The following is a 14804-nucleotide window of genomic DNA, read 5'->3' as shown; positions in this document are numbered from 1 at the left end:
GTACGAGGTACAGCAATTAAGTCTAGCACATATTGACTTTTAAGGTAAAATGGGAATTATGGTTTTGTTCTTGAATATAAATTAAAGCTCTGAATACAGATTATCTTCATACTATTTATCTAGTGGATCCTGGCCAAGTGAACAAAAAATCTTGAAGAAAGTGAGTTTATTTTACTAGTATATGAATTCTTAGTACTTAGCATATACAAATTAATTGAATGAGAAGAAAATTTATAATCTTCAGCATTATGTAAACTTCTGAAAACAAGAAGTGACTTGCAAAGGGATTTATTAAAAGTATCTAACCTAGAATGACTGCCAATATGAAAGAATTCAAACTTTTGAAGTTAATGAAAATATTTATTCAAACCTAACTGTACAAGCTGAGTTAAATAAACATTAACTGTATTAACTATCCCTGGTTCTTTAGAAACAGACCACTTCCACATCATAAAAATTTATTACAACACAAATTTCTGCAGTAAGGTTCAGCAAGTAAGACGTGATTTCCACATTGAGAACTGTTGTGTTAAAGTAGGATGTTAAAGGCCCAGTATTAAAAAAAAAAAAAGTTGAGGAAAATGACTCATAAATATAGACATTTTCAGAAAAAACCTTGCATATACTGATATTAAACAAAACACAAAGCACTTAAGAGAACATACTTTAATATCTAGGCACAATTGGTCAAATATGAATTATAATTTCTGTACTCATTTAAAGGTTTAAACCAATTCTTCAACTTGACTGATGTGTGTGAGTCTAACATACAGAAGGCACCTCTTTCATTCTCCTTAAGGACCTTTTGAGAGTAACTCTATAATAAGGGGTACAGAGACAGCATCCTCTATCCAAGTGTAACACAGCCCATTTTAGGAGAAACTAAATTAAAATAGAAAACTATGATTTCTCTTTTTACATCTTATGATGGACATGGCTTTCTAAAAGGACAACAGAAGATAATCCTCCATACAAGCTTTAACATAGAACACAAAATTTAAATTAAATGTGCATTGGTCACTACTATGTAAGAAGTTTATGAATTAGTGCAATTCTTTAAATCCCCAGTATTTAGGGGAGAAGTATATACATACCAAGAAATTTCAACTACTACATAACCAAACTTTTTATGGCTCAATAGTCTAAATGCTTAAAGTTTTGTAAAAGATCTTACAAGTTATAAATGAAAGATCAGAACACTTGAATGGTGTTCAAATGGCATTAATATTCTCTCCTTAAAACAAAGAGACCGGAACAACCAGAAGAAACAAAGTGTAAAATTTTAGGAGTACAATCTTTACTGCAATTGTAAGGAGTGGCAAAGTTATTCACTCTAAAAAACCCAAATCATTAATTTCTGGTTACTTTATTACCATTTGAATTCCTTATAACTTCTGCACTAATTACTGGCTGTCTTCAGATGTCTTGTAGGACAATTACTGAAGGCAATTTATAAGGAAAAGTGTAATTTTCCCACTCAAAGTGAGAAACTATTCCAGATGAGTAAGTTTCAAAATTAGAGATCATAAGAAACCAAAAAATAAAAGAACATCAGGCTGATTTAACCTCTATTTCAACAAGATTTACACAATATTAACAAGATGCAATTGTTAAAGCTATACAGTTTTGCAGATTGGCTTTACTTACATTTCTGCAAATGTTTTTTCCACAATACCAGGTACATCTATTTACAAATTGGGAAGCTGCTTTAAAACAGCATGATTTAGAAATAAAGTGAAATTTCAGTACAATGAAAGAAAGTGCAGGTCATGCTCTCAGATTCTGTCAGTATCTCATTCCCTACACTCACAGTTTAAGGAATCGTAGTTTTAAATAGCCACTGTTCTTATATGTTCAGAATATTTACTCATCGTAATGCAATGATAACAAAAATTTGTCCACATCCATTCCAGCTGGAAATGAACTGGGTAGCTTCTTTTTCTGTCAAAAAAAGAAAGAAAAAAATGAACTAAGTTGACATATCAAACTTAAACAAGGCCCAAAAGCTAGCTTTCTTATTAAGTCATGTAGAACTTCATACACTACCAAAATTTTTGTCCAAAGTTTAGTTCATTAGAATTTTAGTTATACAGAAAGGTAGACACAATTTTTTATAAATCCAAGTTTAATAAAGTATACTTCAATGGCACCTCAATATTATTTTAGAGCACAAAACATTATACAAATTCAGTATATGAATGTTGAAAGAGACAAGATAGAACATGCTTTTTATATAAGGTACTCATTATTGCTAAACCGTAAACCTCAGAAAGCTTTACTAAGATTTTAAGAGTAACAAGTACTTTTCAAGTTCCAAATATTTAATATACTCCAGACACTTTACATGGAGAAGGCAATGGCACCCCACTCCAGTACTCTTGCCTGGAAAATCCCATGTATGGAGGAGCCTGGTAGGCTGCAGTCCATGGGGTCGCTAAGAGTCGGACACGACTGAACGACTTCACTTTCACTTTTCACTTTCATGCACTGGAGAAGGAAATGGCAACCCACTCCAGTATTCTTGCCTGGAGAATCCCAGGGACGGGGGAGCCTGGTGGGCTGCCATCTATGGGGTCGCACAGAGTTGGACTCGACTGAAGCGACCTAGCAGCAGCAGCAGCAGCAGACACTTTACAAACACTACATTTAGTCTCACAGCCATTGGGTAAGATGTGTGTAACTTCATGTCCAATGATGCAGTTAAGACTCAAGAGATGTTACAGGCTATTTAATAATTAATGGTAATAGAACCAATAAGCAGGAGATGCAGGATTCAGCCCAGGCTTAGAAACCAGGATTCTTTCCTTGATATCACACTTCCTTTATGATATTTTAAACCTTTCTATTCATATTCCACTTACTAAATGGCTAAACTGAGGAAAAATTACTTTATCAGTGATAACCCTATATTACTTTCCTCAGGTAAGCATGGTTAAAGACAGGTAAATTTAACTTTTACATTGCTCCAACATATTAGCAAGTATAACAATCTATGGAAGAGATGGCAGGACATGGGAAAGAAACTTAACATGAAGGGGCTGCAAGCAGTTTTCACTTGATAATTACAAATAATAGTGGCTCCCCAATTTTTCATCTTATGTCATTCTTTCCACCAAACACCTTTTCCCAAGGAAGATGTTTATAAGTAAATGCCTTAGCAATTGTTTGGAAAATGTTTCACCTAGTTAACTTCTGAGTACCACAATGGCTGAGAGATACTGCTAGAGAATGTATTTTGTCAATCAAAACCCAAAGCTATCTTGATTAAATGTTAAGTAGCTATGGCAAAAAATGATGAGAAAAAATGTGAAAGAAGGACAACATGTGGTTTTGAAATTAAAGACTTTCCAACTTGCCTTAATTTTCTTCTTTTTCATTGGCATTGACGAATTTGCAAGACTTTTGTTAGAAGTGCGGGAGTTTCGCTCATGCTCATCTACTTCCTCAATTTTCCGCTTTTTTGTGGTGCTTCTTGAAGATGCTCTAAATTGTTGGGTATTGTCTTTTAGAGGAGTAGATGAAGTAGTCCTAGAGATGGCTGCTCTGGAGAGAATCATTAATGTATGGGCAGCCATGTTCACACTGTTTTCACTCCCTGTTTCACTGGCAGGGCTGCAGGCAGGCAAGTCTGGCGTGACAGGAGGGACCATTACTTTGGGTGTGCTGTCTTCACCAAAACGCCTACTAGAAGGGACCTTGATACCATCTGTAGGTTCTTCTTTAAGTTTTTCCCCTGCTCCTGAGCCAGATGTTCGGGGTACAGATAAATCAGCACTATCTGTGAGTCTATTTACTGGGCTATGCCACTGAATATCTTGTAACATTTCTGTGGTATGTTTGGTGAGTGGGTTAATCAAAGAACTGGCAGACTTGGTTTGATCTTGTTTCAAATCCTTCACAGGTGCACCTACTGAAAAGATATTTTTACTGTTTGAGGATGTGCCTTGTTTTCTGGTTAGCTCTTGAAGTGAAGTTACAGTTTTCTCATTCCGCACACCCCCATTTTGCTGCCCATTAGACAGTTTTGAAGTTTCTGGATTTTTCTGCCTTTCCACATCACTGCACAGTTCATTCTCCTTATTAGCTGTTGCTTTATGGAAAGACTCAAGTATAGTTTCTGTTGGTGAAACTTTCTTTTCTGATTGAGTTTCTTTTATGGTGGCATGTCGGCCAATGGGAGTTTCTGATTTAGATAAAATTTTAGGCATAGAAGGTTTCTCCCGCTCTCTTCTGACAGCATTATTAGCAGGGGGTTTTAAGGTGGAGGACACAATGGGTGAGTCAAGGTTAGAAAATGAAATGTCATTTCTTTCCTTGCTTTGGGACACCAACTTTTGATTCGTCCCCTGTGTATTTGCCACAGGAGAAGCAGTGGTATCAAAACAGAGCACACGTCTGTGGCTTTCAAATGGCTTGCTAACTGGAACTGTACTTTCTACTGAGAAGGGAACTGTGGCTTCTTCCAATTTTTTCCCAAGATCTGTGGCCATAATCTTGTCAGAAGCTTCAGTTCTACAAGAAAAAAAAATTTTTTTTCTTAGCCACATAAAGAAATTCTTTGTTTTTGAGCATTCAAATACTCTATGACAGAAACTACTTTTATGCTCACCGCTGTGCATGACATCCAACTGAGTGACTTGATGAATCCACCAAATTATTTACCTGTTTCCCTGGAATTATAAACAAGTTAATTAGAAAAGAAAAACATTCCTGAAAGTACATTTTTCTGAAAGAAAATAGAACAGATCACAGAATCTGACATCATGAGAAAAATTTAAGCTATAGCTAATGTATAAATGAAATACTTTCATGTACTGGATCTAAAAAAACAGCTTGGTAGTATATACAAGATGATCATTTTACTGAAGAAATATGTAACAAATGACCTGCTTCAACTTCAGGTAAATATGAATCCAGTCTTTGATCTACAGATTACAAGGATCAATGTAACAGTTAAGGGCAGTACTTAGATCCAAAAAGTTACTTAAAGAAAACACTTTATTCCTATTTAAAAATTCTGCTTATTTAAGGTGTCATGTTTGCAAGCCTATGTCACTGAGAGGACATGCTCTGGAGTTTTAATATCCATATTTTAATTTCCAAGGACTTCTGAGTTTATGTGGAAGGGCAGCAAGATATGAAGCTGGGAAGGAAAGCAAAGATTATACTGTGGAGAACTTTGTGTATTATTCAAAAGGTTTTATAGAGAATCTTTTAAGAGTTTTAACTAGGGATGATGCATGAATAGACTTGTTTTAGGAAGTCACTCTGGCGACAGCACAGAAGATGAATTAGAAATAGGAATTCTACATAGATGGCTAAAAATATTAGAGGTAGGAGATGATGAAGGTCTTACAGATGGGCACTCGCACGGATATGAAGAATAAATGAGGAATACATGTTGACACTAACCAAGAGGTAAAAGGTAGGCAGAGGAGGTTTTTGAGGAAGAAGTCAGACTTAGATATGTGGGTATGTAGATCTTAAGTTACATAAAATTAGAAAGGGAGGAACACATTCATTCTAGACGCTACCAACAGTATCAACTGTTAGATGGTAAAGTAAGGTAAGAATGGAAAACATCCAATGCATATGGCAGTATTAGGAGGTCACTGGTGAGTTTAAACTGTTTTAGTAGAAACATGAGAAAGGACATAATATGGATGAAGAAAGACTGGGAGATAAAGAGGGTTGGGGATAAAGGGCTGGTAGGCGGAAAAACCCTAAAGGAATGGTGGGAATGATCCTTGTATCGATAGTTGAACAGCCACAGAGGGAAGGAGCCAAAGAAAGAAAAGATGAAGATACACAGAAGACAGAAGGTAGACAGCATTAACCTTAGAAAGAATGAAATATTTCTCTAAGAAAGAAGGGAAAAGGGAAGAATGATTTTAGATGAATGGGTACATATTATATGGGAGTGATGTGAAAAAATGGACTTTACTATTGATAAAAATCAAAATCATTGGCTTAGAGTGAGGATAGTAGTGACTGAATAGATTTGAGAAAACCTGTGGAAGTATGAAATAGTATGAAGGAGAAATGGGAGAAAAAGAAGACAGGTAAGCATTTAAAATGATCACTAAATGGCAGTGAGGGTGAGAAAATTTTAAGTGTTACTGAATGGCATCACTTCTGCAGTCATTGTCGTGTCTGACTTTTTGGGACCCCATGGGACTGCAGCACATCAGGCTTCCCTGGCCTTCACTATCTCCCGGAGTTTGTGAAAATTCATATCCATTGAGTCAGTGATGCTATCCAACCATCTCATGCTCTGTCGTCCCCTTCTCCTCCTGCCTTCAATCTTTCCCAGCATCAGGGTCTTCTCCAATGAGTCAGCTCTTTGCATCAGGTGGCCAAAGTACTGGAGCTTCAGCTTCAGCATCACTCCTTCCAATGAATATTCAAGGGTTGATTTGCTTTAAGATGGACTGGTTTGATCTCCTTGCATTCCAAGAGACTCTCAAGAGTCTTCTCCAGCACAATTTGAATACATCAATTCTTTGGCACTCAGCCTTCTTTATGGTCCAACTCTCACATATGTACATGACTACTGGAAAAACCTTAACTTTGACTATATGGACCTTTGTCAGCAAAGTGATGTTCTAAAGCAATGCTAAGAAGCCCAGGTATAAAGGCAGAGAAATCTCTGGCTGCATAGATCCATGACTAGAGGGTATCAAGCAGACATGTTAGAAGAATGTGAATATGAAAGTGTTTAGGAATAGTGGGAAAAGTGGCTGATGTGGTAGATTCTGGGGTTTAGCCTAGATAGGGAAGGAAATGAACCCAAGTGAAAATTCAGGTAAAGGTAAGGATTCAGGTAGTAAGAGCTCTCACTGGTTGAAGACAGATTCAATGGTATATCCATGAAAATGAGAGTAATTAGAGAGAGGTTACTGTTAAAAATTACATAGGTCTAATAAAACATTAAAGGTAAAGGTATGGGAGGGACTGGCTGAAAAGAATATTAAAAAGACTTAGAAATGAAACAAGTCAAAAGTTCCGAAGGTTAGGCATTTTGTCACCCATGAAGATTAAAAAGTCTGAGCTAGAGAAGCTTGAGAACTCAGAACAATATTCATAAAGGTCTTGAATGAAAATCTCATGTTACTTTGCATATGCTGTCTTTTATTGTACTAAAAATCATTTACTTTAGAGTAGTCAGCATTATCAAATTTTTTCCATTTATAAATTATTCTTTTCTAATTTTTCAAAAGCAATCCTTTATTTCAGCCCTCTTTAGGATTCTTCTATATTTTCTTTTATTATTTGTTTTGCTGTTCACTTTTACCTGTTAATCTTCTTGGAATTCCTAATTTTATATATAGTGTGAGGAAGAGATTATTTTTTTCCTGTAATACATAATAGCTGGTAGATTTCATTTATTAAACAAACCATTCTATTTCTTCTGACCTTTGATATTATCTCTACTACATACAAGTTCCTATAAATACATGATCTCTTTCTAAATTCTGTTCTGTTCCATTTTTTTTTTTTTCTAATAACTGCAAAAACTTTAAGCAAAGGTTGGACAATCACCGTTAAGAAAGCTATTAATATTAAAGAAAACAAAAAACAAAAAGATTACATAAAGTTGACATGAATCAACTCTAAAACATACCTGTACAAGGTTTGTTTTTTAGTCCCTGACTCTTCAAAGATTTTTGAGGGATAGGGAATTGAGAGATACTTCTATTGCATACAGGTGCTGCCAAAGGCATATGAAGGACCTAGAAGAGAAGAAGCCATTAACTGTATTTTGTTTGAAAAGTGGCACCGAGCCATTTTCAGTTCATAAATCTTACCTGCCGAGGAGGAGCAGAAAAGGTATTTCCATTCTGTCCAACCACAGACACAGGAATCATTCCCACCATTCCTTGAAGTACAGGTTGGACGGGAGAAGCGATTATAATGGCAGATCCTTCAAAAACAACGATGACAACAAAAACAACAATTCTCAATAAAATGAGATTTTTCTTTCATAAATACAAGGCACCAAAGTAATTATTAATTTGAAATAAATTCTATACAATTATAAATTCCTTTTTATATAAATCTACTTTCCTTAAAAAAATTAATTTAGGGACAACAGCAAGACTAACAAATTGAGAAAAAGTCAATCTGAAGTAAAGTATTCTATGGCATTTAGTCAAGCTAAACATCATGAGTAAGCGTAAGACTCTATAGCCAGGAGATCATATTACAGTTGTAACCTTGATTCCCCTCTAGAAAAAACAGTGAAATTGATTGAAAAGTTGGTAGTACAGGTTTCAGGTCTGAATCTTTTACCATAAAATTATGTCCTAACTGAAGACTGATAAATCTAAGATTTACTCACAAACCCAAACTATTATCTGAGTGGTATTTGTCCAAAAAGGTCCAGATAAGTGAGCAACGAGTCAAAACTGTGGGGGAAAGTACAATGTTCACATGGAAACGTCAACCATATAGTCTGTGGCTATCATAATTCATTTAACCCTGTCCTATAAATGAATCTTTTCCTAATAAATTCATTAACTGTTCCTGTAAGTTTGATCTCCTCACCTTCATGAACACTTTTCAGTCTCTCAAATATCTACCTATCCTTGTGCTGCTTAAGATTCCCTTCCTTTTACTCCAAATACTACTTATTTCTCTAAACTTTGGCTGAAGACCCACACGGCCTACTAATTCTGACCCTTTCTTTAACTTTAGATCCATCAGGCTTGATACTTAACTGCTGATATTTAATCTGCTTTAACTGTATGACTAAATGTAAAAAGAAAAAAAAAAAAAAAAAAAGAGGGGAAAAGAGCTTGGGAATCAATAAATAAGAAGTGTAGATGAATGTGCCACAAACTCCAACTATAAGGAACATACAATCAAGAATGACCATCATGACAGGCATTCAATCAGGAACTACATATAAAATGGCATGTAATAAATGCCACAAGTCCTCCTATAAACAAAGAATTCAAAAGACAGGGATCAATTTTCAAAGGTGGAAAATAGTGAGAAATTACAAGGAGTATTACAGAGGGAGAAATTCAAGTTTTTGTCTTGGAAGTCTGTCCAAATAGGTAATAAATTTCTGGAAAACCAAGACTCTTAACAGCTATTTAAGAAAAATCTCCCACAACATTGGGTTTTAGTAGGTATACAGCTTTTTGATGAATTAGTCTCCCCACTGCTCTCTTTCTTGTAGCTTAGACATGGATTGAGAAGTGTGGAAAGAAAAAGAAGTGAAACAGTAAACCACTGAATTCCATAGCTGAGCAGTAGATTAAAAAAGAAGTATGACTGAATTCTCTAAAGTAGAGAAGGCATAATCACAAATTTCCGAATCTTATACCATCATCCATGATTTATTACCTTCTAGTCAATCACTACACACACAAAGTAGATCCCATTCCAGAGAAATGAACTTCACTATGATGTTCTTAGTTACCTTGTGAAAAGTTGGGTGACACAGCTTGATTGACAGCAAATACACTATTTGACCTTGGGGGTGTCTGTAATTGAGATAGTGGAGGTTGAGCAGTCATAGGTGCAGAATTTCCAGGCAACACCACAACATTTGACTGACTGACAGTTGTTCCTAAGGCTGTTGGATCAGTTACACAAGTAGCTATCAAAATATTACTTGAATTGCCAAAAGTTGTGCTCGTAGCTGGCATTAACTGTATGTATCCTCCATCCTTGGAAACACATGGCGTAACATTGGTTGAAAGAGCAATGCTGTCTTCATTCTGCATGTTGTTTACTGTAGAGTCTTCAGGTTTGAGTGCTAAAAGGCTCTGTTCCATTGAGGCTGAATCCCCAGTTCCTTCAGCAGATGAGATAGCGCCTGTGGTTTCTTCGGAAGACAGGCATTTAACTAATTCTGCATTTCTGGCAGGTGATTTAGCAGGAGACGACAAAATTATAGTTGGCAAGTTTTCTCCACTGATACTAGAAACCGCACTGTTAAGTTCGGTATCTGAGGAAACAAATGGATCATCACTGATGATAATTTTGAGAGAGACTATATTTGATGCATCTATCTCTGTAGATTTGTTGTTAGCAGGTTTATTATTAGTATTCTGGGACTCAGGATGAGACTCCCTCATTGAAGAACACACAGATTCTGAAGGAAGAGAATGTCTATCTTCTATAGGATTACTTTCTGAAGGCATCAATGTAACTTCTTCACAGTTATTTTCACCTAAAGAGAGAAAAATACTATCTCCATCTTCTTTTACAGAAGATGAAGGCTCTTGTGAATCCAAAGCAGCTTTCTCAGACTTGGAGGACTGAGTTTCATGTATTGTATGATTTAACTCAACAGATGATGAATCATTAGATGGTTGCTTAATTGAAGATACTGAATCTTCAAGGTGAATTTCTACTTTTTGTTCAGATACAGTTAAACCCGAATTTTCAATAGACGCAGGTAATATCTGAAGCGAAGAATTATCTTGGCAATCTCTAAGATGCTGTGATGCAACTGGTAGCACATTATTAATTTCAATTTTATTCTGATGAATTTCTCTAGAATCTGGTGACTTGGAATCATGGAAATCAGCTTTAAGTCTTCTTGTATCATCAGAACTTTCACAAAATTGACCTTTTTTAGATGCCTTTCCAGCTAATGGAATATTTTGGGGTAAAAGTTGAGAAGTTTTTCCAGAAAGAATTAAGTTCTCACTGTTAGTTTCACCACCAAGGGAAACAACTGAACTTATTGGTAGAGGAGACTGATCGGGCTGTAACTGAGATTCATTCTGTACACTGGGAGACAAAGAATTCTTTTCAACTTCCAGAGCCATTTCAGTCTCAGTGGACATCTGACTGGTGTATAATTCAGCACAATGCTGATTACATTCAGCATCAGAGTTTACTCTTTCATTAAAGTCACTCAAACTGGGCACAGACTCAAAGGTAATATCAAGGTTACACTTCTGTTCAGTAGATACAACTGTTTTAAACGCCTTTTTCTGGATGCTAGAGTCTATGTGGGAAAAATGTTCCTGGGCTTCCTGTCTAAGCTCATCATGGTTGCTGCCATTCTTCAAAACATTTGATGTGTCTTCATTTTGATAGGAAGTACAAAATGAGGGTTGACCAGATGGATCATCTGCAAAATATCAGGATGGCAGAAACATATGTTGAGTGTATATAACGGCCTGAGGTAGTCATCTTTAGTGTTAAACATATTTTCCAAGGAGATAACTAATCTTTGACATACCAGCAAATGGAAATATGATAAATTCTCTCATTTTTTTGAGTACCAAAAAATTTACAGATACTTCTCTTATCATTGATGCCTATTTATACAAGTGTCAAATTTTTTTCAAGCTTTTTAGAAAACAGATGACACATGAAGAAAAAAATATATACTTTTAAGAACATTTAATATGTACCAACATATAAAAACTGTCTACAAACACGCAGTTTTTTCAAAACTGCTGACTTTTCAACTTCTACCATACTATTTGATATATTCATTAAGAAGGTGAAATGGGGCCAAGAACATTTTGCATAACTTTGATGTTATTGTGTACTGTTTAAGATTACACACTGAAGAGCAATCATATGATCAGTACTGGGATATAAAGATGAATGACCCAATTTGCCTTTGGTGATTTAGAAAGGGAGGCAGATACAGAACAGAAAGTCATAATAAAACAAGCTAATAACTTTAACAGTATAGAACAAAAGGCACCTTTTCGAGCCTATGGAATGTGAGAAAGTTATAAAGAAGTATGTCATGAGGAGACCTTGACAAATAAAAGAAGTGCAATAGTTAGTAAAAAGGGCATATAAGAAAATACTTATATACTGTCATACATCATTCACAGTTTAGAAAATATTAACAATATGAAATATATAATGGGAAAAATCTAGAAAAATGTATAGCAACCATTATCAAATTCTGTTAATGTGACACTGGTAACAAAATAGTGGGTATGGAGCACATGAAAATCCTTATTGTGGGGAAATCAGTAAAAATTACATCCAGGCAGTCAGTTTCAATGGAGAAGGCCATGGCACCCCACTCCAGTACTCTTGCCTGGAAAATCCCATGGATGGAGGAGCCTGGTGGGCTGCAGTCCATGGGGTCACTAAGAGTAGGACACGACTGAGCGACTTCACTTTCACTTTTCACTTTCATGATTTGGAGAAGGAAATGGCAACCCACTCCAGTGTTCTTGCCTGGAGAATCCCAGGGACGGGAGCCTGGTGGGCTGCCATCTATGGGGTCGCACAGAGTCGGACACGACTGAAGCAACTTAGCAACAGCAACAACAGTCAGTTTCAATCAAGTGGGAAGAGACTTTCTTAGAAAATAGGATTTCAAGTTTCATTTTGTGCAGGGCAGGGTACAATCTTCCACACATAATATATATGAGAAAGACATCCTACTACAATTCAACCTAAGAAGAAATGGAGGATTGGGCTTGGGTACAGGCAAAGGACTCTCAGTAGGAATGCAGTCTGACATTCTAAAACTAGGTTTTGGAAGACATAATGTGAAACTTGGAAGTCATGAAGTTTTTTGACGGAGTTGGAAGGAGTAATGGCATTTAAGAACAGATGAACAGAAAAGATTACGTTGGCATACCTTGGTGTAGACAGAAACGGACAGAGTGGTACCAAACAGGCATAAAGTTTAGCAAGTGTGAGATGCCAGGATAACATGAGAGAAGCCAGGATAATGGTTATGAAAGGAATAGTGGTTGGGAAGGGATACGAACAGATGTTTTTGTGGTGCTGGTGGTATTCTATTTTTTGACCTGAGAGATTGTTATGTGGGTGTTTGCTTGCTGATAATTCAATGGGAGAAGTATATTTTTATTGTACAACATTTCTGCAAGTGTTACAGGATTCCCAGGTGGTACTAGCGGTAAAAACCTGCTTGCCAATGCAGGAGATTTAAGAGACATGGGTTTGATCCCTGGGTCAGGAAGATCCCCTGGAGAAGGGGATTCAGTATTCTTGCACCTTACTCCAGTATTCTTGCCTGGAAAATCCCATGGACAGAAGAGTTTGGTGGGTTATAGTCCATGGGTCACAAAAAGTCGGACATAACTGAAAAGCGACTTAGCATGCATCACAAAAATGAAATTTTGAAAAACTTGGCAAAATTTTAAAAGATCTAAGACAGACATATTCATTGCCTGACCTCAGTTACTGTAGGACAATTATGTGCCATACTGGTATTCCATGAGAGGCAGAAACATAAGAAGTGACTTAGTAAACATACAGGAATATGACCTAAAACCTCAAAAATCTATTAATTCAGGACCATCAGCAGAGTATACAACCTCCTTTAAATAAGAGGTATAGAGACTGAGCACTCAGCTGTATTTGCTTACTAGGCTGGATATTAATACCACAAATCAACCTTACATATTAGGGATTTATTCTGAACATGTGCCTCAAAAAATTATGTTTGAAGTTATAGACTTTGGTTGAATTGGTCAATACTAGTCACACCAAATTGTGCATGTCAAGTCTATTGTATCATGAAGGAATGAGTAATAAAAATTCATCTTTTAATCAACGTACTAAAAGTATGGGAATAATTCAAACAATTTTCAAATTAAACAACATTTTCTGCCTTAGAGATTTTGGGATTGATATTAGGATTTAGATTGGTATTAACAAATTGAATTCTTACCAGATTCTTCTGTTTCAAAAGTACCTTTAACTGCTAGATTAGTTTCACCTGCTAAGACTACACTGGGATTGGTTTCCATATGCTGACTGCAAATGCCTTGTGATATATTTTTATTATTCTTTGTTTTACCTGTTAAAACAGGAATAGGGAAACAATTGGTTAAATGACCAAAATAAAAATAAGCATCAATTAATACATCTTGACAGTGGTCAGCAAATATTAAAGTTTGGTTTTAATTATAGTCCTTTGATTATGGTTTTTAACATGTTGCCTTATATATCATTGACAAGTATGATTTTTCCTCTAGACCAGTAGTTCTTATACTTTACTGTGTATCATAATATACAGGTCCAAGAATTTGCATTTTTAACATGTTCTCAGATAATTCTGATCTGCTCGTTAGGAGACTACACTTTTAGCACTACTGCACTAGGCCGTAAGATGGAAGGCAATGGCCAAATATTTTTATTTCTTTTGTGTTATCCAAATGTGTTTAGTATAATGTGTGCATAGTAGTAGACCACAACACATTTTTTTTTTCACAACACATTTTTGATGACTGGAAATACTGCCCACAACTATCCCTCTCACCCACAAGACTGCTCTCTACTTTTACAGCTACAGTAGCTTTAAGAGAAACAAGACTTTCCTGGTGGTCCAGTGGTTAAGAATCAGCCTTCCAATGCAGGGCATGTGGGTTCGATCCCTGGTTGGGGAACTAAGATTCCATATGCCTCAGAGCAACTAAGCTCACATGCCACAACTAGAGAGACCCACGCACCACAATGAAGATCCAGTGCAGACAAAATTAAAGAGAAAGAAAACACTCTTTCATATGAAAAAACAGGAACTTTCTCCATATGCTCTGGGAAATGTTATTTCACCATTTAAGCTACTTCTCCAAAGAAATTGGAGAAACATTTTTTCCGAACTATCTTGAAAGAAATGGTCTACCTACCATAGTCAAATAGATCAAAGAGTGCCTGAAAGGCTGGATCTGATTCTGTCTGCTCCAATATATCCTGTATAGCTTCTTCAGACATATGGATCTCACTCTGCAAAAACAAACAGAAGTGACTCCAATTGAATTGATATGGTTTAATACCAAGAAAGTAATTACAGGACATCTATTCCCTTCCAAGAAAATTTCTTCTGATTA

The 14804-nt window shown here is 36.0% G+C and overlaps 1 protein-coding gene across 3 annotated transcripts in view; it reads right to left on the bottom strand.

The window, feature by feature from the left end:
* Positions 1-339: 339 nt before the first annotated feature.
* LOC102398348 (protein NPAT) overlaps positions 340-14804 on the bottom strand; it is a 51637-nt gene continuing 37172 nt past the window's right edge. For all 3 annotated transcript variants that reach the window (XM_006053336.4, XM_025266945.3, XM_044929774.2), the window contains 8 exons: positions 14604-14700; positions 13646-13774; positions 9431-11098; positions 7809-7924; positions 7625-7733; positions 4610-4670; positions 3357-4512; positions 340-1941 (listed from right to left, as the gene is read on the bottom strand). In XM_006053336.4, the coding sequence (XP_006053398.4) occupies positions 1864-1941; positions 3357-4512; positions 4610-4670; positions 7625-7733; positions 7809-7924; positions 9431-11098; positions 13646-13774; positions 14604-14700 (3414 nt within the window). In that variant the 3' untranslated portion in view covers positions 340-1863. The remainder of the gene's footprint in view (positions 1942-3356; positions 4513-4609; positions 4671-7624; positions 7734-7808; positions 7925-9430; positions 11099-13645; positions 13775-14603; positions 14701-14804) is intronic.

The sequence above is a fragment of the Bubalus bubalis genome, chromosome 16 (assembly GCF_019923935.1).
Source record: "Bubalus bubalis isolate 160015118507 breed Murrah chromosome 16, NDDB_SH_1, whole genome shotgun sequence".
In the NCBI taxonomy this organism is placed as follows: Eukaryota; Metazoa; Chordata; class Mammalia; order Artiodactyla; family Bovidae; genus Bubalus; species Bubalus bubalis.
Note: the sequence above shows the minus strand (reverse complement) of the source record. Positions and strands in the feature narration are given on the sequence as shown.